General features: G+C 37.0%; 1 protein-coding gene and 1 non-coding gene across 4 annotated transcripts in view; both read left to right on the top strand.

Moving 5' to 3' along the window:
* Window positions 1-27462, top strand: part of CCAR1 (cell division cycle and apoptosis regulator 1) — a 53495-nt gene that overhangs the window by 16981 nt on the left and 9052 nt on the right. For all 3 annotated transcript variants that reach the window (XM_065894782.1, XM_065894781.1, XM_065894783.1), the window contains 14 exons: window positions 1320-1513; window positions 3286-3400; window positions 3497-3689; window positions 6283-6412; window positions 6671-6832; window positions 9307-9532; window positions 10122-10235; window positions 10776-10942; window positions 11677-11887; window positions 12703-12786; window positions 15928-16113; window positions 20950-21141; window positions 24388-24627; window positions 25017-25128. In XM_065894782.1, coding sequence (XP_065750854.1) covers window positions 1320-1513; window positions 3286-3400; window positions 3497-3689; window positions 6283-6412; window positions 6671-6832; window positions 9307-9532; window positions 10122-10235; window positions 10776-10942; window positions 11677-11887; window positions 12703-12786; window positions 15928-16113; window positions 20950-21141; window positions 24388-24627; window positions 25017-25128 — 2326 coding nt within the window. The remainder of the gene's footprint in view (window positions 1-1319; window positions 1514-3285; window positions 3401-3496; window positions 3690-6282; window positions 6413-6670; window positions 6833-9306; window positions 9533-10121; window positions 10236-10775; window positions 10943-11676; window positions 11888-12702; window positions 12787-15927; window positions 16114-20949; window positions 21142-24387; window positions 24628-25016; window positions 25129-27462) is intronic.
* LOC136136733 (small nucleolar RNA SNORD98) lies at window positions 10580-10644 on the top strand. Its single transcript, XR_010656672.1, has one exon. It is a non-coding gene; the product is annotated as a small nucleolar RNA SNORD98 (small nucleolar RNA).

Raw genomic sequence — 27462 nt, 5'->3', positions numbered from 1 at the left:
AAATAAACCTCACTTTGTATTTATTAAAGAACTAAAATTGGGACTTCGCTGGTGGTCCAGTGGTTAAGACTCTGTGCTTCCACTGCAAGGGGTGTGAGTTTGATCCCTGGTCAGGGAGCTAAGATCCCACATGCTGCACAACCAAAAAAAAAAAAGAAGTAAAATTGATGAACACCTACGTCCTATTTTCAATCTCCAATAGTAGGATTTTCAGACTGAATAGAAAAGCTGTAAAAGTTAGTCTTTGCTTAGAATAACACTTCCCAAAGTGTGCCCATAAAGCATTATGTCTTGTCTTACTATGTTAAAGAAACTTTGTGAGAAAATTTTGTGGCTACAGTTTAAGAAATGCTGAGTTCCTTTAATATATATATAGGACTTAATTTTTCTTTTTAACTGTAGAACTTAGAGACTTGCTTTATTGGGCAGGTGTAAAACAAATTATGGAATTCATTTGAGTTGAAGAATCAGATGATCCTTTCTTTTTAATGGTTTTATTTCTGTTTACATACAGAAGTTTTAATCAGTAATATGTTGTTATTCATGTTTGATGGTGTCAGAAAAGACCAATGAAAGTGTTACCTTTCCTCCCAGTTTGAGATATAATTGACATATAACATTGTATTAGTATAAGGTGTACAGCATGATTTAATAATACATATATATTGTGAGCTGATTTCCACAGTCAGTTTAGTTAACGTGCATCACCTCATGTAAGTGAATTTCTTTTTTCTTCTGATGAGAACTTTCAAGATCTACTCTCGTAGCAAGTTTCAAATGTAGGATGCAGTATTGTTAACCGTAATCACCATCCTGTACGTTACATCCCCACTGGAAGTTTGTACTTTTCAAACACCTTCACCCATTTCCCCCACCACACCCCCTCCTCTGGCAGCCACCAATCTGTTTTCTGTTTTTATGAATTCTTTGTTTTTTTTAGGATCCACATATAAGTGAGATCATATATATATTTGTCTTTCTCTGACTTATTTCACTTATCTAGGACTTTCCTGAGTCTTTGTTATGCCATTATGGATTTTGAATTTCTAAGAGGGGGTAGAGTATGCGGTGTTTTTTTAACTCATTGCTGTGGTGACTTTTTCCTGAAACGTCCTATGGAAACTTTGATCTGAGGGAACTTAATCATGAAATCGATCAAAAATAACGTAATTTTTCAGACTTGATTTTCATCTTCAAGGTGTACGTATGTGTTTTCTAACTTCAAATTGTTTTTAGCATTTTGAGCTATTTTTAACTAGTTTTAAGTTCTAGACTGCTTCATATCATTACCTTAATTTGGTGTTGATTTTGTTTTATAGCCGGCTGTCGGACTGCCTACAAGCCTTAGCTTGTCAACTCCTCAACCAGCAGCTCAGATAACTGTATCATATCCAACACCAAGGTCCAGTCAGCAACAGACACAACCTCAGAAACAGCGTGTTTTTACAGGGGTGGTTACAAAACTACATGATACATTTGGATTTGTGGATGAAGATGTATTCTTTCAGCTTAGGTAAACTTCATTAGGTGTTGACAAATGCCTTCTTGTATTTAGCATTAAGTATATTGATAAGACACCTACTTAATTGTGGCATGGAATTATGGTTTAGCTCTAATTTTCTGCTTTAATCATTCAACCTGTACCTGTGACATTTTTTTTAAATTAATTGATTTAGGCTGCATTGGGTCTTCGTTGCTGCACATGGGCTTTCTCTAGTTGTGGCGAGCAGGGGGCTACTATTCGTTGTGGTGCGTGGGCTTCTCATTGTGGTGGCTTCTCTTGGTGTGGAGCACAGGCTCTAGGCACACGGGCTCAGTAGTTGTGGCTCGCGGGCTCTAGAGCGCAGGCTCGGTAGCTGTGGCGCACGGGCTTAGTTGCTCTGTGGCATGTGGGATCTTCCCAGACCAGGGCCCGAACCCATGTCCCCTGCACTGGCAGGTGGATTCTTAACCACTGTGCGAGCAGGGAAAGTCCCCTGTGACATTTTTTGATGGAGAATGTGACTGAAGATGTCTTTTTATTATTGAACAAAGTAGTCATCATGAATTCTTTATAAATGTATTTGTAGGAGTGAGTTTACATTTCTAGCTATTCATGAGCAGACTTTACAGTGAGATTAAAAATTGAAGAGGTTGGGCTTCCCTGGTGGCGCAGTGGTTGGGGGTCCGCCTGCCGGTTGAGGGGACGCAGGTTCATGCCCCGGTCCGGGAGGATCCCGCATGCCGCGGAGCGGCTGGGTCCGTGGGCCGTGGCCACTGGGCCTGTGCGTCCTGAGCCTGTGCTTCGCAACGCGAGAGGCCACAACAGTGAGAGGCCCGCGTACCGCAAAAAAAAAAAAAAAAAAAAAAATTGAAATAGTCATATGCCTTTTAAAATTTAATCTTTTGTTTGACATATCTAATGACATGTATGTAAAATATTTTAGTTGAAAAAATGATAGGATTAAAAATGACTTGGGCTTCCCTGGTGGCGCAGCGGTTAAGAATCCACCTGCCAATGCAGGGGACACGGGTTTGAGCCCTGGTCCAGGAAGATCCCATGTGCTGTGGAGCAACTAAGCCCATGCACCACAACTACTGAGCCTGTGCTCTACAGCCCACAATCCACAACTACTGAGCCCATGTGCCACAGCTACTGAAGCCTGCGCACCTAGAGCCTGTGCTCTGCAATAAGAGAAGCCACGAGAGTGAGAAGCCCGCACACAGCAACTAGAGAAAGCCCACGCCCAGCAACGAAAACCCAACGCAGCCAAAAATAAAATTAATTAATTAAATAAATTTATTTTAAAAAACAGAATAAATGACTAATTAATGAATTTGAAATAGTATTTTGTTAGTGTTGTGGTGGTTGCAGGAAATATATATTTCCTTAGGTATTTCTAATTAGCTTCCTTAGAAATACTTTGTTTGGGAAATTGTTTAATTACTATATAAGCTTTTTCTGTACAAGTGGGTCTCCTGTTTTCCATCTTTTCTGCATTTCTCTCTTTCCAAAGCCCAAGGCAAATCTTACTCTTGGGTTATAAAAGAAAGTGCTTTAGAGGGAGGGACAAAGTATTAGGAGGATACAGGGTAGAAAATTATCTCTTACACTTGAAACTGTTTATAAAGCAAGGTTGAAATACGATCAGTTCTAAACATAAGTCTAGGAGGTATGTCTATTTTTTAAAAAAGCTTTTTAGGCTTCCATTTCTGGTATAGTTTACTTTAAAATGCTAAATATGTAAACCTTTTTTGGAGGAATCTCTTCTAATTGTGTTCGTATTTACCTTAATTTTTTTTTAGCGCTGTCAAAGGGAAAACCCCCCAAGCGGGTGACAGAGTATTGGTTGAAGCTACGTATAATCCCAATATGCCTTTTAAATGGAATGCACAAAGAATTCAAACACTACCAAATCAGGTATATAAAATAGGTATTATGAAAACTTGGTGGTTGGGTCTTCCAATTTACAAAGATTTTTCTTTTTAAAAATTTTTTTTCTTTATTTTTGTTAAGAATCAGTCGCAAACCCAACCTTTACTGAAGACTCCTCCTGCCGTACTTCAGCCAATTGCACCACAGACGACATTTGGTGTTCAGGCTCAGCCCCAGCCCCAGTCACTGCTGCAGGCACAGATTTCAGCAGCCTCTATTACGCCACTATTGCAGACACAGCCCCAGCCTTTATTACAGCAGCCACAGCAGAAAGGTATTACATGCAATGTATCTTTTCCTTTTAGGGTTCAGACTAACACACAACTGTTCGGTTATTGAAATAATGAGAGTATGGTATTAATTACAAAAAAGGCAGGAACTTCCAGAATACTTGAAAGGAAACTTAAATATCTGTGTTAAGCACTTCTACTTGTATAGCGATTTGGAAGTGTTTTATTTTATTTCTCTTATTCAAAGACATACTCTTTGTGAACTTAAATATCAAAACTAATAATCCCCTGTCCCCCTATTGGCATCTTGTCATTTACAGAAGAAAATGTTTTGAGCCTTATTTTCTTAATGAACATAACATTTTATATACATGTAGAGTCTGCTGGCAGCACTTTACTCATTGAACCATAGTGCATCAAATAAATGAGCTGTTTTATTGTTTTCTTTTCTTTTTTTTTTTTTTTTAAATAAATTTATTTATGGCTGCGTTGGGTCTTCGTTGCTGCCCACCGGATTTCTCTAGTTGCGGAGAGTGGGGGCTACTCTTCGTTGTGGTGTGCAGGCTTCTCACCGTGGTGGCTTCTCTTTGTTGCGGAGCACGGGCTCTAGGCATATGGGCTTCAGCAGTTTGGGCTCGTGGGCTCTAGAGCGCAGGCTCAGTAGTTGTGGCGCACGGGCTTAGTTGCTCCGCGGCATGTGGGTTCTTCCCAGACCAGGGCTCAAACCCGTGTCTCCTGCATTGGCAGGTGGATTCTTAACCACTGCCCCACCAGGGAAGTCCCTGAGCTGTGTGGGGTTTTTGTTGTTGTTGTTGTTGTTTTTTTTAATTTATTTATTTTTGGCTGCATGGGGTCTTCGTTGCTGCATGTGGGTTTCTCCCTAGCTGTGGCGAGTAGGGGCTGCTCTTCATTGCGGTGCATGGGCTTCTCATTGCATTGGCTGCTCTTGTTGCGGAGCACGGGCTCTAGGCATGCAGGCTTCAGTAGTTGTGGCACGCAGGCTCTAGAGCACATGCTCAGTAGTTGTGGCGTGTGAGCTTAACTGCTGCGTGGCATGTGGGATCTTCCCGGACCAGGGCTCAAACCCGTTTCCCCTGCGTTGGCAGATTGATTCTTAACCACTGCACCACCAGGGAAGCCCTGAGCTGTGTTTTAAATTTTCTTTTGCAAGTTGATAATTTGAAACTCTGTACATTTTCTTATCAAAATAATATTAAAAATGATAGCCTTGACTTTAGCAGAAGTCTACTTAATTAGTATTTTTTAAAAATGTAATTGTGGCATTTTCTCTTATCATAAATTGACACAAATATAGCAAAGTTATAAAACAGATTTCAGTGTAATGAGCTATTAAAATGAGCACCCATGTAATCACTACTTGTTAACTATTTTTCTTTTTTAATAGTTTTACTCTAAGTATGCATGCTCATAAATATACTTTAGCTTTGTTTTTGAATTTTACATAATGTGTGATTCCACCTATATAATGTTTTGTGTAAGACTTTTGTTCAACATTATGTTTTAAAGTTTTTCATATTTATTCCATGTGGCTCTAGTTTCTTTGATTTCATTATTGCACAATATTCCATTGTATGAATATTGTACAATATTCCATTGTATGAATATTGTACAGTTTATATGTTTTTCTTTGCTAAACGTTTGGATTGTTTCTAGTTTTTGTTTTCTGAAAACACTGCTGTGAGTGGTCATAATGCAAGCATTATGACATTTCACCCCTGTTTATATTAAGCATGCCTTTCCTAAAAGAGAATCCTTTCCTATATTACCAGAATCTACTGTCACTTCTAAGAAAAAGCATTTAGATACCCTGTTTATATTCAGACCTCCCCAGTTGTCTCCGAAATGTCTTTTAAAAAGGTTGTTTTTTGTTTCCTAAACGAAAAGGTAGTCAAGTTTCATGTGTTGTATCTTGTTATGTTTCTTTAGTCTTTTTTATTCCAAAATGGTTTCCCACTTTTTGTTTCTTCGTTTATAACATTGACTTTTTAAGAAATTGGTCTAGTTGACTTGTAGATTCTTTCGGAATGTTGTGTTCTGGATTTGTCTTGATTCCTTGTGATACTTTCACCTTGTTTCTCATTCTGCCATATAAACTATAAACTAGAAGTTAAGTCTAAAGGCTTTTGGCAAGACTACATTATAGGTGATGTTTTCTAATTCATACTGCATCATACTAGAAGGCATGTGTAGTTAGATTCTTCTACTATTATTGATGTTAAATTTGATTACTTGGTCAAGTGGTGGCCGTAGATCTCTCCATTATAGAGGTTCTTTTTCTTTGTGTGGATAATGTCTGGATGATACTTTGGTGCTCTGCGAATGTCTTGTTGTATAGCGGTCTTTGGTTTAATATCTGTAGGTCAGAGATTGGCAAACTACAGCTCTTGGATTTGGTCTGTGGCCTGGTTTTCTATGGTCCCTGAGCTAAAAATGGTTTTTACATTTTTAAACAATTATTTTAAAATATACAAATATGCAGATGGTCTCTACAATTTACCATTTATGGGTCACAAAACCTAAAATATTAGCCAAATTTTTGTGTATAAAATTTGACCAAGTAATACTTTTGAGCTTCATTTAAATAAATTAAAACATCTTTTTCTGTGTCTTTTAAAGCTGGTTTATTGCAACCTCCTGTCCGTATAGTTTCACAGCCACAACCAGCACGAAGGTTAGATCCACCATCCAGATTTTCAGGAAGAAATGACAGAGGGGATCAAGCGCCCAACAGAAAAGATGACCGAAGGTATGTTTTTAAAAGTATACTTTTGATGGTGGTGATGGTTGCACAGTGTGAATGCACTTAATGCCACTGAACTGTATACTTCAAAATCGTTAAAATGGTAAGTTTATTATATTATTTATATTTTACCACAATTTTCAAAAAGTTATTTAAAAATGTATACTATGGATTTCTGCTTATATTACCTGTGACATTTATTTCACTAAAGAACTCTTCAGTAATGCCAGAAATAATAGTAATTTTAGAAAAATTTGCTTTAAGTCGTGAAAGGGAGAGAGAAAGACGTAGATCCAGAGAAAGATCTCCTCAGAGAAAACGTTCCCGGGAGAGATCTCCTCGAAGAGAGAGAGAACGGTCACCTCGGAGAGTTCGACGTGTTGTTCCACGTTACACAGTTCAGTTTTCAAAGTTTTCTTTAGATTGGTAAGTTCTTTTTTTCCCCATCGTTTTCTTAAATTACTAGTTTCATAATTTTGTGTAATTTGGAGGAATGTGATACATTGAGAGATATTTTTCTTACAACTTTCATTTCCTGACATTTGGTGCTCTTAGTTATATAAGGGCAGAAATGCATTTGAAGTAGCATTTTAGTTCTTTGCAAGAGTGCATTATTTTCATACACTCATTAAAGATACCAGCCACTGAAAAAGGCAGCCCCTCTGTAATGGAGTAGTTCCTTAAAGGTAAAATAATTTAAGATTGAGATTTATTGATAACTTTACTAAGGGCATACATAGTTCATTGTGTATGATGAAGTAATGATACAGTAGTGACCAATTATTTTAAGTTAGCTGTGGCCATGTAGTGTAATAGAAACACAGGTCTACATATATACTCACAAGACACGTAACATATACACATGTGTGTGTATACATCAATACATTTTTTAGCCTTTGAAATCAGAGGTAAGTAGAAAGTTACCAAGAATTTCTGAGCTTCACTTTTGAAATGGAACTTATATCAACTAGCAGAATTATTGTGAGGTTGAGTTGATTTCATGTATCTAAAGCACTTATAACCCAGTGTATGGCAGTTGTAGATACTCAGTGGTGGTTGGGATGTGGTGACCAGCTAGGTAATAGCTGCAAAATCGTAATTCATGTAGAGGCAAATTGGTAAATGACTAATTTGCTCTAATGGAAAGGAAGAATCATCTAAAGGTCTCGGGGCTGGCAATTGTGTGTAAGATAAATTAATAGATGGAAAAAACAAATTTACAGTAAAATAAGAAAAATGAATTATTAATAGTGTTTAAAGCTGTTCGGCATAGGAACAAATAACTGTGCGCAGTGTCTTGAGAGGGTATTGCTGCATTTCAGCAAAGTATAATAATTAATATTCATAATACTGGCCTACAAAAGTTAAAATTTCTATTTATTCAGTTCTAGATTGAGTAAATCAGTGTAGTATTTAAGCTACTCAGTGCCCAAAAAAATCTTGCTTGATGACTTTGCTTAATTGTTAATGTAGTAGATGTTCATTTACTCTTGCATGTGGTCAAATCATCAACTATTCTTAATTTTTACTAGTTTTCTTGTTATCCCTGCTTACTTGTATACTTAAAAAATATCTTGTCTGCATATTTCAGAGAAATTCATTGGAAACAAAACCACTTCTCCAGCCCCAGAAATATTAACTAGAGCAGCTCTGCTTTTAAACTCATCTGTTCCCAGTCTAGAATGCTATTCTGGGAGGAGCTGATACTTAGGATATAAGTTGAGCAGCTGTCTTTCTCCTTCCAAGTTAAATCTTCACAGTTTCACCTCATTACTTTTTTGCTGTACGCGGGCCTCTCACTGTTGTGGCCTCTCCCGTCGCAGAACACAGGCTCCGGACGCGCAGGCTCAGCGGCCATGGCTCACAGGCCCAGCCGCTCCGCGGCATGTGGGATCTTCCCGGACCGGGGAACGAACCCATGTCCCCTGCATCGGCAAGTGGACTCCCAACCACTGTGCCACTAGGGAAGCCCCATTCTATATTTCTTATTTTTAGGTTTCACATAAAAAGACATCCCTGTAGATACATTAGTTCATATTACATACTCTTGCCTTTAGTTGTCATTTGAAAGGACGGTGTAGTTATCTTTTCATCTTACAGACTATTGGTGTTTTCCACTTTTCATTATGCTTTTAACAGAAATCTCTTGGCCTATTAACCAGATTGATTTACTTTTGAGTTTCTCTCCTTTAAAAGCTCTGTTTCTTAGGAAAAAGTAAATCATCCTTTAAAAAAAAAAATTCATTATGCCAGATTTAAAAGGCAAGAAACTTACCCTCTCTTTACATAGTAGATAATCAGGTATGGATCTTAATCATTAGATAGAGAGGTATGGAGATGTGGATAATCCAAAAAACGTTTGGATTTTGTTTTCATGTAGACTTTTATATTTAATTTTAAATTAACTATGCCTGATCTGGGATCTTACTGTAGAATAAAGGTTGTATTTTTTCCGACACTGTATAAACCTGATTGAGGAGCACTCATACTAATTGGTACCACTCTTATTCCTTTTTTATATCCATTTTATATGAATCATAATTTTCTCAAAAATGCAGCTTCAACTGAGGCAGAATTGCTTTTGTTCAGATCTTTTCTGGAGCTTGAAGTTATTTCAAAGGGTCTTGTCTAAATGAATTTTAAGCTACACACAAAAAATAAAGAAATAACGGTAACACGTAGATACTAGTTATTTATTCAAAGCTGTAAGTAAACATATTTGAAAATGACATTTTCATGTACTTCTATGTAAATCTATAGCTCATTCATTAACAGTGACTGTTCATTTTCAGCTGGCTGTTAACTGTATCAGATTATATATTTAGCTTTAGAATTGAATGAATCTTTGCATAGTATTTGGTGTCAAGGCTCTTTATTCACTCCTTATGTCTGTTTTTCAGTCCTAGTTGTGACATGATGGAACTAAGGCGCCGTTATCAGAATTTATATATACCTAGTGACTTTTTTGATGCTCAGTTTACATGGGTGGATGCTTTTCCTTTGTCAAGACCATTTCAGCTGGGAAATTACTGCAATTTTTATGTAATGCACAGAGAAGTAGACTCCTTAGAGAAAAATATGGCCATTCTTGATCCACCAGATGCTGATCACTTATACAGTGCAAAGGTTTGTATTTTGTGATACACAACTAAAATTTCGGAGTAGTTATTCATATTAAGAATGTATGTGGAATTAATCTTCAGAAAGTGGTTATTACATTTAAGATCTGAATGCCTGTGTTTTCTTCTTGTCTCCCAGATTCTGTTTTGGTTATTTAAGTAATTTAACCTCTTTTTGCCTTAACTCTTGAGCTGTAAAAATGTTGTTATTGCTTTAACATTTTGAACCTTATAAAAATGTGAAGATGAAGTTCATTTTATTGAGCTTTTTAGAATGTTCTATGACTTCTGGTAGCCCCAGATAAAAATGTAATGTTGGGTGAATGCACTATATGTGAGTCTTCAGGGTAACATTCAGTACATTGTTTATGGTCATTAGTTTTCTGCTATTCGAAAAACATTGATCAAAAAGCATTCCTTGAAAAGTTAAAACTATGTAATTATAAGGTATCTAATACCATTTCTGCTATAGTGTTTTACTTTCCTTTTTTATAAAAAACTTCAGATATCTATTATGTAAGGATAATTAGTAGTGCTTCTCATTTTTTTACATTACTTTAGACTTTTGACAGGATTGAATTATTTGACTATAATAGGTAATGCTGATGGCTAGCCCTAGTATGGAAGATTTGTATCATAAGTCATGTGCTCTTGCTGAAGACCCACAAGAACTTCGAGATGGATTTCAACATCCTGCTAGACTTGTTAAGGTAAAGTGAAACATTTATTTAAACTTTAGGTGTATATTTGCTTTGCTTAGTTCTAACTGTGTATATATAGAATTAAAAAATACTACCATTTAAATTTTGTTGATTTTATATCTAATTTTAATATAGTTACGGCATTCAATGATGTAGATGTTTTTCTCATTGCAGATTAACGGCTATATCTTATTTGTATGTCACTAGTTCAACTGTCGTTTTGATGTTTTATATTTGAAGCATAGTAAGATCTTAGTGATAATGGGTTTAGTGTATCAGGATGCTCTTAAACTTTGAATTATAGCTTGTTTCTTTAAAAGAACTTTTTATCTGAGGAAATATTTTAGAAGGATGAGTTATGATGTATAAATCCTATTCCATTGCTGAAATGCAGTGTGGAACACGATGAACTGAACTCTTCCTTGACTGACAGATACCCGAGGTAGTAAAAATGATATTAGAAAGGTTTGTTCCTTTACTTTTCCAGCATTTCATTTGTAATTTGACAAGTTGCATAATATATGTAAATGATTCTTTGTTTTAAATTAGTTTTTAGTGGGCATGAAAGGCAAGGATGAAGCCATGGCCATTGGAGGCCACTGGTCTCCTTCGTTGGATGGACCAGACCCAGAAAAAGACCCCTCTGTGTTGATTAAGACTGCTATTCGTTGTTGTAAGGCTCTGACAGGCATTGATCTAAGTGTATGCACACAATGGTAAGTACCAATTCATTTCTTGATTAGAAATGTTTTTCTAATAGTTATATAGATGTTCTTGTCTATCAGCCTTCTCCCCCACCCCTTATTTTAGCAATCTTGATCATGCAGGTAATCTCAAAGGAAAATACTAATTTTAGCAAAAGTTTATTTGGTGCCAAAAATGTTTGGGGGAAAAAGGATTAAGAACTAATCAAAATAAACTGGAATTTTTAATGTTTTGTTATGCTGAACTTTGGAAGTTGGATGTATGTTGAAAATATTTTTCATTTCATGCATAGCTGGAGAAGATCGTCAAGAGAGAACTTCATTTCATTATAATTCTTTTGTTATAAAATGATGTAGTTGCTGATTATTTTTGTTCAGCCATATTTTCTCTTGAGGCTTATTTGTCCTGTGTATTTTAGTATATTTCTTGTGACTTAATTGAGAATATTCTTTTTTTAGCACATGAAATCTGAACAGCTATCCAGCTTCTTCAGGTATTCTCTAAAATATGGGTAGCTCTGTAATCAAACTTTGAAAATGCCTTGGGGAACATATTCTTCTTTTAACCATAAAATATTGTACAAATGTACCAAAAGAGGAACTATGGCTTCTATAATTTTTTTTTCTTTAGACCAACCTCAAGTTCTTGCAGCAAAATTTCTTTACTTGATGTGCTACAAGTGAACTAGGGTCTTTAAAATGTATTTTAGAATTTTTTTTCCAACATGCTTCTTCCCTTGCAACAGGTACCGTTTTGCAGAGATTCGCTACCATCGCCCTGAGGAGACCCACAAGGGGCGTACAGTTCCAGCTCATGTGGAGACAGTGGTTTTATTTTTCCCGGATGTTTGGCATTGCCTTCCCACCCGCTCAGAGTGGGAAACCCTCTCCCGAGGATACAAGCAGCAGCTGGTCGAGAAGCTTCAGGGTGAACGCAAGGAGGCTGATGGAGAACAGGCACTGAACGCTAATCCCTTTTTCTATTTCCGCTTCTCACAGGCACAGGAACACAGGCACAAATGCACACCACACACTACATAACAAACACACATGGAGGAACATAACTGGTAACAGCGACTGGTAATCCAGCTTTCAGCAGTATAGTTGTATGTTCTTTTCTCTTAAAAAAAAAATCTGTCTATTCTAACTTTAAGAGTGCTGAGACCTCAAAAGAAAATAAGTTGTGCTTAAATTGCACAGAATTTTGTTTTTATCATAGGTCTAGTTGCTGGAATCTGGGACCAGTTGTTGAGCAAGATTCAGTATTAAGCCATTTTAAACATTTTGCCATTTTCTAAAATTTTAAAAATTTTCTCTTTCACGGTCATCAGTTCTAGTCATGGATATTTGAAATTGGACAACCACAAGTCTGAGAGATTTGAAATTTTAGGCTATGTGGCATCGTCTTTGGTACATTTGAAAGGTCTGACTAAATCAGTCTTAACTTTGGGTGGCTTGAAAATTGGGGCAAGATCACACACTGTTTGGTTAGTGGAGATCGGCAGTGTTTGTGCATCCCTGATATCCTTTGTGTTGTAATTTATCACCCTTTTGTGTTTCACAGATCTGGCTTTGATTGGCTGATGAGTGTCTTTGTGATCAGTTAAAAGTGGTAGAATGTATGTACGTGGACTTGCCTAAATAATAACTTTAGGAGAAGACAATCTGAAACATTTGTGACCTTGCACAGATCAGCAACAGACTTTTAAAAGTAAATTACCTTTATTTTAAGGTTTCAGAATAGTAATTCTGTTCTTTACTTTGTATATCAGGATGAAGAAGAGAAGGATGATGGTGAAGCTAAAGAAATTTCCACTCCTACCCATTGGTCTAAACTTGACCCGAAGACAATGAAGGTAACTTTGAAAGTAATGGTATTTAATTTGAAATCTCTGAACAGGAATAGAGGTTGTTGTGGACAGTAGTTTTTCAGATATAAGCCATTAGAAATGAAGTCCACTGGTTTTATATAAATATTCTTTGTTGTTTTTGTGTGTGTGTGTGTGTGTGTGTGTCAAAATTAAATAAAAGGTGACTTCATACATCAGTTCAGCCACTGTCGAATGTAATATACATGTGCCTATAGTATGAGCAATATTTGCTTTTTGCTTTGGGAACTAACCAAGAGGTGGAATTTCTGCACTTAATCAACTTAAATTCAAGCAGAAGGAATGAAACATAGGAAAAAGATTATGCAGTTTTTAAATAAAATTTAAAAATAAAATGTGGATTGATATACATCTGAAATAGGAAGAAGATAATTTAAGAGCCTTTTTTGAAAATCTTTGATTAACCCATCATACTAGTTTGTTTTTGCTCCCCAGCGTCTTTGGACCTATTATCTTTTTGCAGTTTTGCATCTCTGGGCCTATATGGTGAATGTAGATCCATAGGTTCTACGTACATAAATTCTACATAGATCAGAAGCTGGCTTGCTTTTGCAACTTCCTGTTTAACACATAAAAGCTGACCTTTTTATTAACTTCTGTCCTCAGCAAAATACAGGTTTTTTTCTTTTTTATGAAAGTCTAGTTTTTAAACCAGCATTGCTTTGTTTGTTTGTTTGTTTGTTTTTTGCGGTACGCGGGCCTCTCACTGTTGTGGCCTCTCCCGTTTCGGAGCACAGGCTCCGGACGCGCAGGCTCAGCGTCCGTGGCTCACGGGCCCAGCCGCTCCGCGGCATGTGGGATCTTCCTGGACCCGGGCACGAACCTGTGTCCCCTGCATCGGCAGGCGGACTGTCAACCACTGCGCCACCAGGGAAGCCCAACATTGCTTTTTTAGTAGAGAATGTGTATCATAAGAATGTGCTCTTCTTACACTACGCCAAGTTATTTTCCTCAACATCAGGTTTCATATAGAGTGCTATAGATTCAGAAAGTTAGATTAAGCCTGCACTCCAAGGACTTTTTGTCAAACTGATGGCTCTGCTATTGTTTCTTATTTTAAAGTTTGTATTCCTTTTCTTCTTTTTATGAATAGAAATTTATTATTTGTAAAGCACATTTCCAATAAAATTTGGATAATTTTCAGTATCTCTCCCTTAATAAAGAAAAATTTTAGTAAACAAGATGACAAATTACCCGTATTATCGCGAGAAATTTTTTTTCTTTTTTAACATCTTTGTTGGAGTATAATCGCTTTACAATGTTGTGTTAGTTTCTGCTGTATAACAAAGTGAATCAGTTATACATATACATATATCCCAATATCCCCTCCCTCTTGGATCTACCTATCCCACCCCTCTAGGTGGTCACAAAGCACCAAGTTGATCTCCCCATGCAATGCAGCTGCTTCCCACTAGCTGTCTATTTTACATTTGGTAGTGTATATATGTCAATGCTACTCTCACTTCGTCCCAGCTTACCCTTCTCCCTCCCCGTGTCCTCAAGTCCATTCTCTACGTCTGCATCTTTATTGCTGTCCTGCCCCTAGGTTCATTAGAACCTTTTTTTTTTAGATTCCATATATATGTGTTAGCGTACGGTATTTGTTTTTCTCTTTCTGACTTACTTCACTCTGTGTGACAGACTCTAGGTCCATCCACCTCACTACAAATAACTCAATTTTGTTTCTTTTTATGGCTGTATCATATTCCATTATATATATATGTGCCACATCTTCTTTATCCATTCATCTGTCGATGGACACTTAGTTTGCTTCCATGTACTGGATATTGTAAATACTGCTGCAGTGAACATTGTGGTACATGACTTCTTTTGAATTACGGTTTTCTCAGGGTATATGCCCAGTAGTGGGATTGCTGGGTCATATGGTAGTTCTGTTTTTAGTTTTTTAAGGAACCTCCATACTGTTCTCCATAGTGGCTGTATCAGTTTACATTCCCACCAGCAATGTGAGAGGGTTCCCTTTTCTTCACACCCTCTCCAGCATTTACTGTTTGTAGGTTTTTTGATGAAAACTTGTATTCCTTTTGATTATAAATATAAGGCATGCTTATTTTAAAAATTGGTGTATGCATAAAAAATTGAAGAAAAAAAATTCTCAAGCCTTTCATTCAAACACAGCTTTTCTTTAAAATTCTATGCATTTATATATGGAATTTAAGAAAAAACAAAACTGTCATGAAGAACCTAGGGGTAAGACAGGAATAAAGACTGTGTCCTACTAGACCTACTAGAGAATGGGCTTCAGGATATGGGGAGGGGGAAGGGTAAGGTGTGACAAAGCGAGAGAGAGGCATGGACATATATACACTACCAAACGTAAGGTAGATAGCTAGTGGGAAGCACCTGCTTAGCACAGGGAGATCAGCTCAGTGCTTTGTGACCGCCTGGAGGGGTGGGATAGGGAGGGTGGGAGGGAGGGAGACACAAGAGGGAAGAGATATGGGAACATATGTATATGTATAACTGATTCACTTTGTTGTAAAGCAGAAACTAACACACCATTGTAAAGCAATTATACTCCAATAAAGATGTTAAAAAAATTCTATTTATTATTTTCCATTATATTTTCTGGGTACAAGCTGGTTGGTTGGTTGGTTGTTTGGTTCTAATCATGTTGTGTAAAAAAGTTGCTGTCTCCTTTTCAATTAATAATAGAGTTTCACATGTAATTATTTTTAAATGTTCTATACTGTTCCATTTAGTTGATGTACTGCTTTTTTTTCTTTGGTATTACCCTTTTATTGGATATTTAGATTCTTCACTTTTTTGGAGGAAGGGATTATGACAAGGAATGTATCCATATAAAAAGTTTCTTTCTTGTGTTTAGGTTATTTCCTTAGGGTAATTTCCCAGAAATTAGAATTTCTGGGTCAAAGAGCATTAACTTCTTCAAAGCATCTTAAAACATGTTGCAAATTATTTTCAAAAAATACTCTGTCGGTTTGCATTTTCACAAACCTTTTTATGAGCTGTACAACTGTCCCTTTCACCAAAATTTAAAAAAAAATCATACAGAAGATCATTGCACAGTTCCCTATTTCACTATCCTGCTTTCTTTTTCTGTGTTTTTATGGTGTGTATATTTAGGTAAATGATCTCCGAAAAGAATTAGAAAGTCGAGCTCTTAGTTCCAAAGGGTTAAAATCCCAGTTAATAGCCCGATTGACAAAACAGCTTAAAGTAGAAGAGCAAAAAGAAGAACAAAAGGAATTAGAGAAATCTGAGAAAGAAGAGGAAGAGGAGGATGATAGGAAATCTGAAGATGATAAAGAGGTATATACTAAAAATACCCTGTACCCCTTTGTAAGCATTTTCTTCTCCCACCCCTTCAGCCGCTGGAAGCCACTGATCTGTTTTCCTGTAGTTTGCCTTTTCCAATATATCATGTAAATGGAATTACATAACCTTTTTAGTCTGACCTCTTTAACTTAGCATGACGCATTAGAGATTCACCCATTTTATTGTGTTTCTATAGTTTGTTCCTTTACATTTCTGAATAGTATTCATAGTATCAGTGTATCAGTTTGTTTATTCATTCTCCACTTGAGACACATTTGAGTGATTTCCAAGTCACGTATTTTATTCCTCCCTCTTAAAATGAATAATAATGTTTTAGATATAAAAAAAAATGAAATTTGGTGGACAAAGCCACTAAGTTCAGAGATGGAGTTCTAGTGAAGTGCTTCTGTGAGAATTGTGCTGCTTTAAAGCTGTGCGTTTGATTGCATTTCAGTCCTTAAGACTCAGAGGCTGTTTATTCACTCCCATTTATGCCTCAGTCTTATGCCCAGAAGAGTAACTTATGGATGTTTTCTGAATTTGAAACATGGGGATATCAGAAGTGTGTTACAACACCAGTAATTGGATAAACTGACATTATGTGTTTCCCAGTGGAATGCATTGTGAAGTATACGTCATTATTTATGAAGTATTCCTGCCGAAAATGTTTTACCTTAATCTAATTTTAAGAAAACATAAATTTAGAATGTACGAAATTCTACAAAGCAGCTTGTCTGAACTTTCAAAAAATGTCCATGTAATGAAGGAAGAAAAATGGTTTAGATTACAGAAGGTTAACAAGACATGACAACTGAATGCACTGAGCGAAACTTGACTGGATCCCGGATAGAGGGGGAAAAAGCCATAAAGAGTATTTTTGGGGTAATTGGAGAAATTTGATTATGGATGTGATATTAGATAATGAAGAACTTAAATTTCTTGGATGTGATAATGATTTTGTAATTATGTAGGAAAATTACCTTGTTCTGAAGAGATGCATGATTTCTTATTTTACTATATAAGTTATATTTATTTTTATAGTGAAACTGTCTCAGAGTTGGCCAGCAGGAGGCCTTTCAAGTTGTCTTCTGTGTTCTTGGAAATGTTCTTGTCATTTTCTGAGAACTTTCTTATTTTGCAGCACAATACAGTGTTTTAGTCTCACCATGTACTATCCCTGCCCTATTACTGAAATCAGCCATTTCCCCAGCAAGTCCTGGTATCTTTTAGTGAAGAATGGTACATCATATTTACTACAATAAAGTCATAAGTTTGTACTGATATCTCCAATTCTACTCCAGCATCACAGAGTTCATTCTAGTTTTCTCTCTTTCCATGTATCTTAACTCCTTTCTCCAATAATGAGAAACATACCTTCTATTATACTTAATATATTTGCTTACTTTCTCAGTTGTCCATCACACTCCCTCTCCAATTTGAATATCCTCACTCTGCTCTCATTCCCTGCCCTGTGCTTTCTCTGTATGGATACCCTCCTTGCTTCATTTGGGTTTCAATTCCTGGTAACTGGGCAGTTCATCTGCTCTGGGCCATTGTAGCACTCCTTCCTCACAGCCTCCATCCCCTGTATAGACACCTGCTTTGCTTGTAGGAATTGCTTTAGAACTGAATTGTTCAGGACAGGAAGAGCAGAAAAAGAAGGCAAAGAGTTGATTTTCACTTTTTGATGTTAGTGGCCTTTGGTGCTCAAATCCTAGATCCACTGATTTATTGGGGTTCAAAAATGGTGATATCATAATTCTTATTCTGTGTTCACCTATTCCCCTCATCTGCTGTTTGGTTACGCAGGTGGTACAGGTTTGCCTTTTGGTAAATTCATATAGAAGAAGGCAGGATCAATACTTGATTCTTCTCTTTCTTTCTTTTTAAAATATAGAATATTAGGACTTCCTTGGTGGTCCAGTGGTTAAGACTCTGTGCTTCCACTGCAGGGGGCATGGGTTCAATCCCTGGTTGGGGAACTAAGATCCCACATACCGCATGGTGTGGCCAAAAAATATTTGTGTGTGTGTGTGTGTGTGTGTGTGTGTGTGTGTGTGTGTGTGCTGCTAAATCAAGCACTATTTTTGTTTGTTTATCCAGCTTTCATGAAAATGCATTGGTTCCCTGCCATCTTTAGGTGGTTACCTGTTTGTTTTTATTTTAATTTATTTCTTTTTTTTGGCTGTGTTGGGTCTTCGTTGCTGCTTGAGGGCTTTCTCTAGTTGCAGTGAGCAGGGGCTACTCTTATTGCGGTGCGCGGGCCTCTCATTGCAGTGGCTTCTCTTGTTGCGGAGCACAGGCTCTAGGTGCACAGGCTTCAGTAGTTGTGGCACATGGGCTTGGTAGCTGTGGCTCGTGGGCTCTAGAGTGCAAGGCTCAGTAGTTGTGGCACACGGGCTTAGTTGCTCCGCGGCATGTGAGATCTTCCTGAAACAGGGCTGTAACCCATGCCCCCTGCATTGGCAGGTGGATTCTTACCCACTGTGCTACCAGGGAAGTCCAGTAATCATTTTTTTGTTTTTTTTTACATCTTTATTGGAATATAATTGCTTTACAATGGTGTGCTAGTTTCTGCTTTATAACAAAGTGAATCATTTATACATACACATATGTTCCCGTATCTCTTCCCTCTTGCGTCTCCTTCCCTCCCACAGTAATAGTTTTTTATTTGTTTTGTTCCCTTGCTTTTGTTTTCTTTAAGGAATTCTGATGTCTTGTATTGACCTTTTTTGCTTCCTCAACATTGGTCACTTTTTCTTGAATACTTTTCATTTCTTTTTGATTTTTAAGATTTCCACATTACCTTCTGTTCTTTTAAGGCATTATCTCTTGAGTTTATTTTCTTTTTTATTCCTTCTAGTTTATTTTTAAATTTCTGAAACTATCTTTTCTGATTGTTCCCTAAATTCTGTCACCTCATTTTCTTTTTGTTTTTTTTAGATATGGACCCTTTTTTTTTTTTAATGCATATATTTATTTATTTATGGCTGCATTGGGTCTTCGTTGCCGCGCACGGGCTTTCTCTAGTTGCGGCGAGCAGGGGCTTGTTGCGGAGCACGGGCTCTAGGCGTGCGGCTCAGTAGTTGTGGCTCACAGGCTCTAGAGTGCAGGCTCAGTAGTTGTGGCGTAAGGGCTTAGTTGCTCCACGGCATGTGGGATCTTCCCAGACCAGGGCTCGAACCCGTGTCCCCTGCATTGGCAGGCAGATTCTTAACCACTGCACCACCAGGGAAGCCCTGGACCATTTTTAAAGTCTTTATTGAATTTTTTATAATATTGCTTCTGTTTTTTTTTTTTTTTGATGTTTTGGTTTTTTGGCTGCAAGGCATGTGGGATCTTAGCTCCCTGACCAGGCATCAAACCTGAACTCCCTGCATTGGAAGGCAAAGTCATAACCACTGGACCACCAGGGAAGTCCCTGTCACCTCATTTTCTACTTTTAAAATTCTTATTCATGTTGTTCTTTCATATCTTGTAACATTTTCTTTTCCTTTTTTAAATATTTATTTATTTGGTGTGTCAGGTCTTAGTTGTGGCAGGCAGGCTCCTTAGTTGTGGCTTGCCGGCTCCTTAGTTGTGGCATGTGAACTCTGCATGTGGGATCTAGTTCCCTGACCAGGGATCAAATGCAGGCCCCCTTCATTGGGAGCACAGGGTCTTAACCACTTTGCCACCAGGGAAGTCCCTGTAACATTTTCTTAATGTCTTTTAGCACACTTTAAAATAGTAAGTTAAGATTTTTATCTGCCTTTTGGCCATGGCTTTCTGGCCCACTTTCATTGTCTGCCAGAGATGTGATTCTGCTCCTTGTTCTTTTTTTTTTCTAATAATAACTTTGGGATTTGACCTCAGTACTTTTCTACTGCTCGTGTTTATGTGAATGTAGTTTGCCTAAAGTTTATTAGGAGATTGCTTCAGATAGCTTTTCTAACTTCACAGAGCCCTGTGTTCTGTTATTTTCTTGTTCTGTCAAAAAATATGGTGGCTTGCTGAGATTTCGATCTTTATTGCCCTCTGTCACTTTTTATCTGGACCTTCTCCTCCCTTGTCTCTGTTGTCCCTGTCCGGCTCACTATTGATTTTGCACTCAGAAGTTTCTCCTCGTTGTGGGGCCCTGTGCTGGAAGGATGCCCTGGTAAATCAGCTTTGCAGGTTCATAGGTGGGGCTAGAATGTCTGGGCCCTTTTAGATCTTAACACTGACCCCTTGTATACCCTCACTCACCTATTCCTATTTTTAGCTGCTATTCTTAAATTTACCTGCTGTGCTTTCCATTGCCTGATTATTTTATGGTTTTCCTGTTCTTAGATCCAACAGGCAACCTCGTTGCTTCCTTCTGCTTCCCCCCCCCACACAGATGTCAGTAACACATAGATGTTGGGGTCTGCTCACTTGTATATTGGGGTTTGTGGGGATACCTTATCACCTCGTTTTGTTGTGCATATACATGGATTTTGGTTTTGGTATCTAGATTATTCTGTCTCTTTTTAAATGTGAGGATTCAGGTAGACCCACAAACTATGTTACCACCACTGTTTTCCCAGAATCTTCTGATTTATGTGATGTTAATATAGGTTTGTCAGGTTTTTTTCCTCTTTAGAAGGCAATTTCTTATGCTGGGAAATTGAAAAGAAAGAGAATTAGGAGCCATAAAAGCTGCTGTCCTCTTTATTAAATTTGAACTTTACTCCCTTCTTAGCCCTTAAGGTTGGTATTATCATCGTAAGGAGTCATAGAAATTTGCCCTTTTTCTTTACATATGGTATACATTTGGTATGTATACATAATGTACATGCAGGTTTAACCATTAAAATTTCAAATATGTAGGAAGAAGAAAGAAAACGTCAAGAGGAACTAGAACGCCAGCGTCGGGAAAGAAGATATATTTTGCCTGATGAGCCAGCCATCGTTGTACATCCAAACTGGGCTGCAAAAAGTGGCAAGTTTGATTGTAGCATCATGTCTTTGAGTGTTCTTTTGGACTACAGATTAGAGGATAATAAAGAACATTCATTTGAGGTAATGTTTTAAGTTTGAATTGGGATCCAAATAAAGTTCATACGTCGGTTAATATATCTCTTAAATCTCTTTTGAGTGCCCCTTTCACTGTTTTTGTTTTTTTGTATTTTCCTTCCAGTGTATTTTTTGGGGAAAGAACAACCAGATGATGTTCGCTACAGACTTACTTTTGCTTATTGCATTCCTGTGATATGGTTTAAATGTTCTTCTGGCCTCTCTATTTCCCATAAATTGATATTTGGACCTAAAGTCTCAATCCGGTTCAGGTTCAATTATTTTTTTCCCAAGACTACATCACAAGTAGTGGTGTAGTGGTGTGTTCTTTTATCAGGATATTGGGAGACATACGATACAATAATCTCTAATTGCTTCTCTTGGGAATGTGGTAGCACTTTATTATTTACTCTAGAATTAAAATACCATTTAGTGGGATTGAAACTTTTACTTGTGATTGATTTAGGTGTAAGATAAAATAATTGATGTTTATATTTTCAACATGAATCTGTTTCTTTGTACCATTACTTTAGAATAGCTTTACAACAAACAGTTCATGTCATTTTTCAAAACAGTTGAAATGCACTTTCATCCCTAAGTAAGTGATTGCTTCATTCTTTAAACAAAACAATGTAAAATATCCCCAAATATCAGTTTTGTAAATAGCCTGTACAAAATTATAATTGTGTTCAATTATTGTATCTTATCAACATGTCTCACATTGTGTTATTTGATAAATTATACTGTAAAAATCAATCATACCTACTTGACCCAGGAGGCATTGTTCACCAGATGGTAAGATAAAAATGAAGTGCTTCGACTAGAGACATTTGCAAACAAATATAGAGGACTACTGAGGCAATTAATAAACATGAGGGCTTCCCTGGTGGCGCAGTGGTTGAGAGTCCGCCTGCCGATGCAGGGGACGCGGGTTCGTGCCCCGGTCCGGGAGGATCCCACATGCCGCGGAGCGGCTGGGCCCATGAGCCATGGCCGCTGAGCCTGCGCGTCCGGAGTCTGTGCTCCGCAACGGGAGAGGCCACAACAGTGAGAGGCCCGCGTACAGCATAAAAAGGGAAAAAAAAATAAATAAATAAACATGAAATGCATGTTTATTGGTTTTGAAATAAACTATGTTACAATATTAACATATTTATATTTTTTGAAACATTGATAATTCCTGTAAGCCAGTGACCTTAAACATTATATACAATGTGATTTTATTTTTATTACCAATTGCCATAAATTTAACTCTTAACAGTGCCTATCATGTAGTAATCATTCAAGAAGTAAATAAATGAAAAAAAATAGTCTTTGGTATTACTGCTTAAAAAGTATATACTGTATATCTAACGGATGCTGTAAGAGGATGCCAAATTAATGCTGTTCAGTGGAAACAAGGTGATTTAGGAACAGCCCTCTGCTAGCAGAATGATCCTTTATTTTTCTTCCTCTCCACCTAACATACCCCCTTGGTTAGTTTCCTTTTAATCTGTCATTAGAATGTAAGTCATTTTGGTATATGAATTTAAAAGAAATTATTACTGAGAAAAACCGTATATCAATAATAAATAAATTTTTTACTGATTTAATGCTAGGTGTATCTTTGTCTTTCACTGCTTATAGATGAAAAGAGATGTAGAATTAATACTTAGCTTCTAGTTACTTCTCTAGGTTTCTTCCAAGCTAACACATTTTAACTGCTTTTTTGTTTTTTGATTATTTATTTATTTTTGGCTGCATTGGGTTTTCATTGGTGCACATGGGCTTTCTCTAGTTGTGGCGAGCGGGGGCTTCTCTTGTTGCAGAGCACAGGCTCTAGGCGCACGGGCTTCAGTAGTTGTGGCACATGAGCTCAGTAGTTGTGGCTTGCGGGCTCTAGAGCACAGGCTCAGTAGTTGCGGTGCACAGGCTTGGTTGCTCCGCGGCATGTGGGATCTTCCTGGACCTGGGATCGAAACCTTGTCCCCTGCATTGGCAGGTGGATTCTTAACCACTGCACCACCAAGGAAGTCCCTTAATTGCTTTTTATTTGAGTAATAGAAGATAGAAAAGTCTAAGAAAAATATGTGACTCTTGCTATTTACTTACACAAATGGAGATTTTATTTGATTTTTACATTAATAATTAAGAGAAAAGAATTCTCAACATCTTAATGGTCATTTTACTGATAATAGATTTCTTTTTATTTAAAATGTATAAAGATGGCATGAATGAAAGAAAAATAGATTGTAAGATCAATTATAGTTTTAATACATTGTATATTTCTTTCTGATCAGGAAGATAGTCTGATTGAAGTGTTTTACCAATTATACTGAACACATTGCCAAAAATTACATATTTTAGAACTGTTGTAACTATTTCAAGTTCTAGACCCTTTTAATCTGTTGAATGCAATTTTCTTAGATATATTTACATAGGGAATTCCCTGGCAGTCCAGTGGTTAGGACTCAGTGCTTTCACTGCCTGGGTCCAGGTTCAATCCCTGGTCGGGGAGTTAAGATAACCTACAAGCCATGCGGCATGGCCAAAAGAAAGAAAGAAAAAAAGATATATTTACATAGGATATTTAGTATATAATTTTAGGTTCATGAATATATTAAAGCTCATTATCCCTGGATCCTTGCATAGTAATAATGCTTACTCCCTACTCAAGAGTTTGATTTGGTTTCCCCTGCATGGAATGCTCTTCTGGGTATCTATTTAATGGCTCATTCCCCTTGCTGCCCTCATATCACTTTTCAAACGTCACTTGATCAAAAAGGCCATCTCTGGCTACACTCCCTTGTTACTCTCTGTGCTCTTATCCTGCTTGTTTTTCTTATAATTCAATGTTGATTTGATTATTCCACACTTTGTCCCACTAGATTGTTAGCTTATGAGAGTTGGGATTTTTATCTGCTTTCTTCACTGCTGTATCCCCAGTGCCAAGAACAGTCCCTGGTACATAGTAGGCATTTCATAAAAACTTGTTGAGTCCACCTCATGATAAATGTATATGATAAAGTAATGCAGTTATTATTTTTTGTAATATTTGGCCCAAAGTATACCAAACATAGTATTTATATCTTCAGGAGAGTTTTTGAGGATTTTGAGGCTACTCAGCATCATTGACATCAATTATTATAATTTTATTGTTATTGCACATTAATTGTCAGATGTGACAGATTATCATTTGATAAATTACTGATTTGCTGGATTTTTTCAATATTTCTATTAAAGTTGGCTGGGTTACTGTTTGTCTTTTTATAGGTTTCATTATTTGCAGAGCTTTTCAATGAAATGCTTCAAAGAGATTTTGGCGTCAGAATATACAAATCATTATTGTCTCTTCCTGAGAAAGAGGATAAAAAAGAAAAGGAAAAGAAAAGCAAAAAAGATGAGAGAAAAGATAAAAAAGAAGAAAGAGATGATGAAACTGAGGAGCCAAAACCCAAAAGGAGAAAATCAGGCGATGATAAAGATAAAAAAGAAGATAGAGATGAAAGGAAGGTCTGTAAATATTTCCAGGACCAGCAACCGGGTTTAGTTTCTAATTAGTCTTCTGGAGTGTAACACATAACAATGAATTCCATCAGAATAGTAAAATGTAAAGGCCAAACTAAAAACTTTTAGTGTATTATTAGAAATTTAAGTCTTTGAATTAAGCCTATATAAGCATCTATAACTAGTTTTCTGGTACTTTATTCTTTAAGGTATATAGCATGATGGTTTGATTTATGTAAATTGTGAATGGTAGTTTATTCTTAAAGTATATTATTGTTACAAGATATTTATAATGTGATACTATTTCAAGTAAATTTAGTCAATTTAATGTTTTTCTTTTAGTCATTTGATGTTTGGTGAGATCTTGCTTAATTTTAAGACATTTTAAATTACAGAAAGAAGATAAAAGAAAAGATGATTCTAAAGATGATGATGAAACTGAAGAAGATAATAATCAAGATGAATATGATCCAATGGAAGCAGAAGAAGCTGAGGATGAAGAAGATGGTATGATTCCAATTTATTTTCCCTTAGGATGAAAAATACAATTTTTGTTTGGGGACTCTGTATCACTGAAATCTATAATTATTTTTTAGACTAGAAACAGTAAAATATTCTCTAGTGAAATTAAGTATTTTACTAATTTTTAGGTGAGAGGATTGTTTTAAGAAATGTTATTTTTAACTATCATATGTTCCATATATAATTAATGGTAACTCAACTTGAGGGGAAAAAATTTCCCAAACGTGGTGTTAAAATGTGTCATGAAAAGGTATAATCGTCTTCCTTGTTTCATAGAATATAATCTTCTTTAGAAAACTAATTAATTATGAAGACTATCATACAAGCAAAAGAGTACATATAGCATATAGAGTTTAAAGACTAATAATAATAAGCACCTGTATACCTATCACCTATGTTTTAAATAACAAACTTACCAGTAGTAATGATATTCAAAATACTTTACTAGTCATAGATGCCAGCCCTAAAGTACTTATGGAGTACCACTGAGTACCTGTCAGTTTCCATGTAGATTTGGGACTTTTTTTATTATTATTTATTTATTTATTTATGGCTGTGTTGGGTCTTCGTTTCTGTACGTGTGCTTTCTCTAGTTGCGGCGAGCCGGGGTCACTCTTCATCGCGGTGCGCGGGCCTCTCACTGTCGCAGCCTCTCTTGTTGTGGAGCACAAGTTCCAGACGCGCAAGCTCAGTAGTTGTGGCTCACGGGCCTAGTTGCTCTGCGGCATGCAGGATCTTCCCAGACCGGGGCACGAACCTGTGTCCCCTGCATCGGCAGGCGGACTCTCAACCACTGTGCCACCAGGGAAGCCCCCAAAATTTTTTTTTGAGGTGACAAAATCATAAGAGTTTTTTTGTTTTGGTAGTACATATCTTTGAGGATTATTACTACTTAAGGTGTTCTTGGTTTGCCTCTACATTTTTTCTTTCTACCGCAGCATTTTATTTTTCTTCTAATTGATGAAAATACTCAGACATAAAAGAAGTTGAGAGAATAGTGCATTGAATACCCTATATCCTGCAGTTGATTCAGTAGTTAATATTTTATCTTATTTGTGTTGTCTGTGTGTTTGCATGTGTATGTTTCTGATCCATTTGAAAGTAGGAATTCTTCAACTTGCCTAAGAAAATACATTCTCTTAATCACAATTCCATAATCACCCCTAAGAAAATTAACAATAATGTCATACACCATCTATTGATGCCATCTAATGTGTACTCTTAATTGTTCTAATAATTCAGTAGCAGTGATATAATATGCATATATCAGTATTTATTTTATCTTCATTACCTGCTCTGCTCAATGAAGATTAGCCCTTTTTTCGGTTTTTTTGGCTGTGTTGGTTCTTCGTTGCTGCGCGTGGGCTTTCTCTAGTTGCGATGAGAGGGGCTACTCTTCATTGTAGTGCACGGGCTTCTCATTGTGGTGGCTTCCCACTTTGTGGAGCACGGGCTCTAGGCACGTGGGCTTCAGTAGTTGCAGCACGTGGGCTCAGTAGTTGTGGCTCGAGGGCTCTAGAGTGCAGACTCAGTAGTTGTGACACACTGGCTTAGCTGCTCTGAGGCATGTAGGATCTTCCTGGATCAGGGCTCAAACCCATCTCCCCGCGTTGGCAGGAGGATTCTTAACTGCAGCACCACCAGGGAAGTACCAAGATTAGCCTTTTTTACAGTCCCATTTTCTCTCCCCCATCCTCCCAGTATTGTTTTATCACTGCTTTTGTTAAATCACTGAACAGTGTTCTCATTATTTTATGTCAGAATGTCCTAGCTCTCATCCCTTAGTTGTCTTCTTTATTCCTTTTCTACCATATAACTCCCTTAGTGGTGGTCTCTTCCATTCTCCCAACTTTAAGTACAATCTGCATGTACTGACAGTTCTCAAATTTATATCTCAAGTCAGACTTCTCTTATTCTTCTATATCAGCTGCCTATTTGTCATCTCCACTTAAGCTATCTGACATTTCAAGATAAACATGTCTAAACCTGAACTCCTGCTTTTCCTTTTCACCATAAAGAAAACAAACAAAAAAATCCTCTACCTTCTGCCTTCCCCACCTCTTTTGATGGCAATCCCATCCTTAGAGTTGTTCAAGCTAAAATCTAGGAGTCATCCTTGAGTCTCTCTCTCTCTCTCTCTCTCTCTCTCTCTCTCTCTCTCTCTTTGTCATATTCCATTTCCAGTCTATCAGGAGGTCATATTGCCTCTATCTTCAAAATATAACCAGAATCAGACCATTTCTCTGCAGCGTCACTGATCTAACCTTAATCCAACCCATGCTGTTTCTTGCCTGGATTATTTTAATAGCCCCTTATACT

This window comes from Phocoena phocoena, chromosome 16 (assembly GCF_963924675.1).
Source record: "Phocoena phocoena chromosome 16, mPhoPho1.1, whole genome shotgun sequence".
Taxonomy (NCBI): Eukaryota; Metazoa; Chordata; class Mammalia; order Artiodactyla; family Phocoenidae; genus Phocoena; species Phocoena phocoena.
This window is presented reverse-complemented; position numbering and strand designations above follow the sequence as displayed.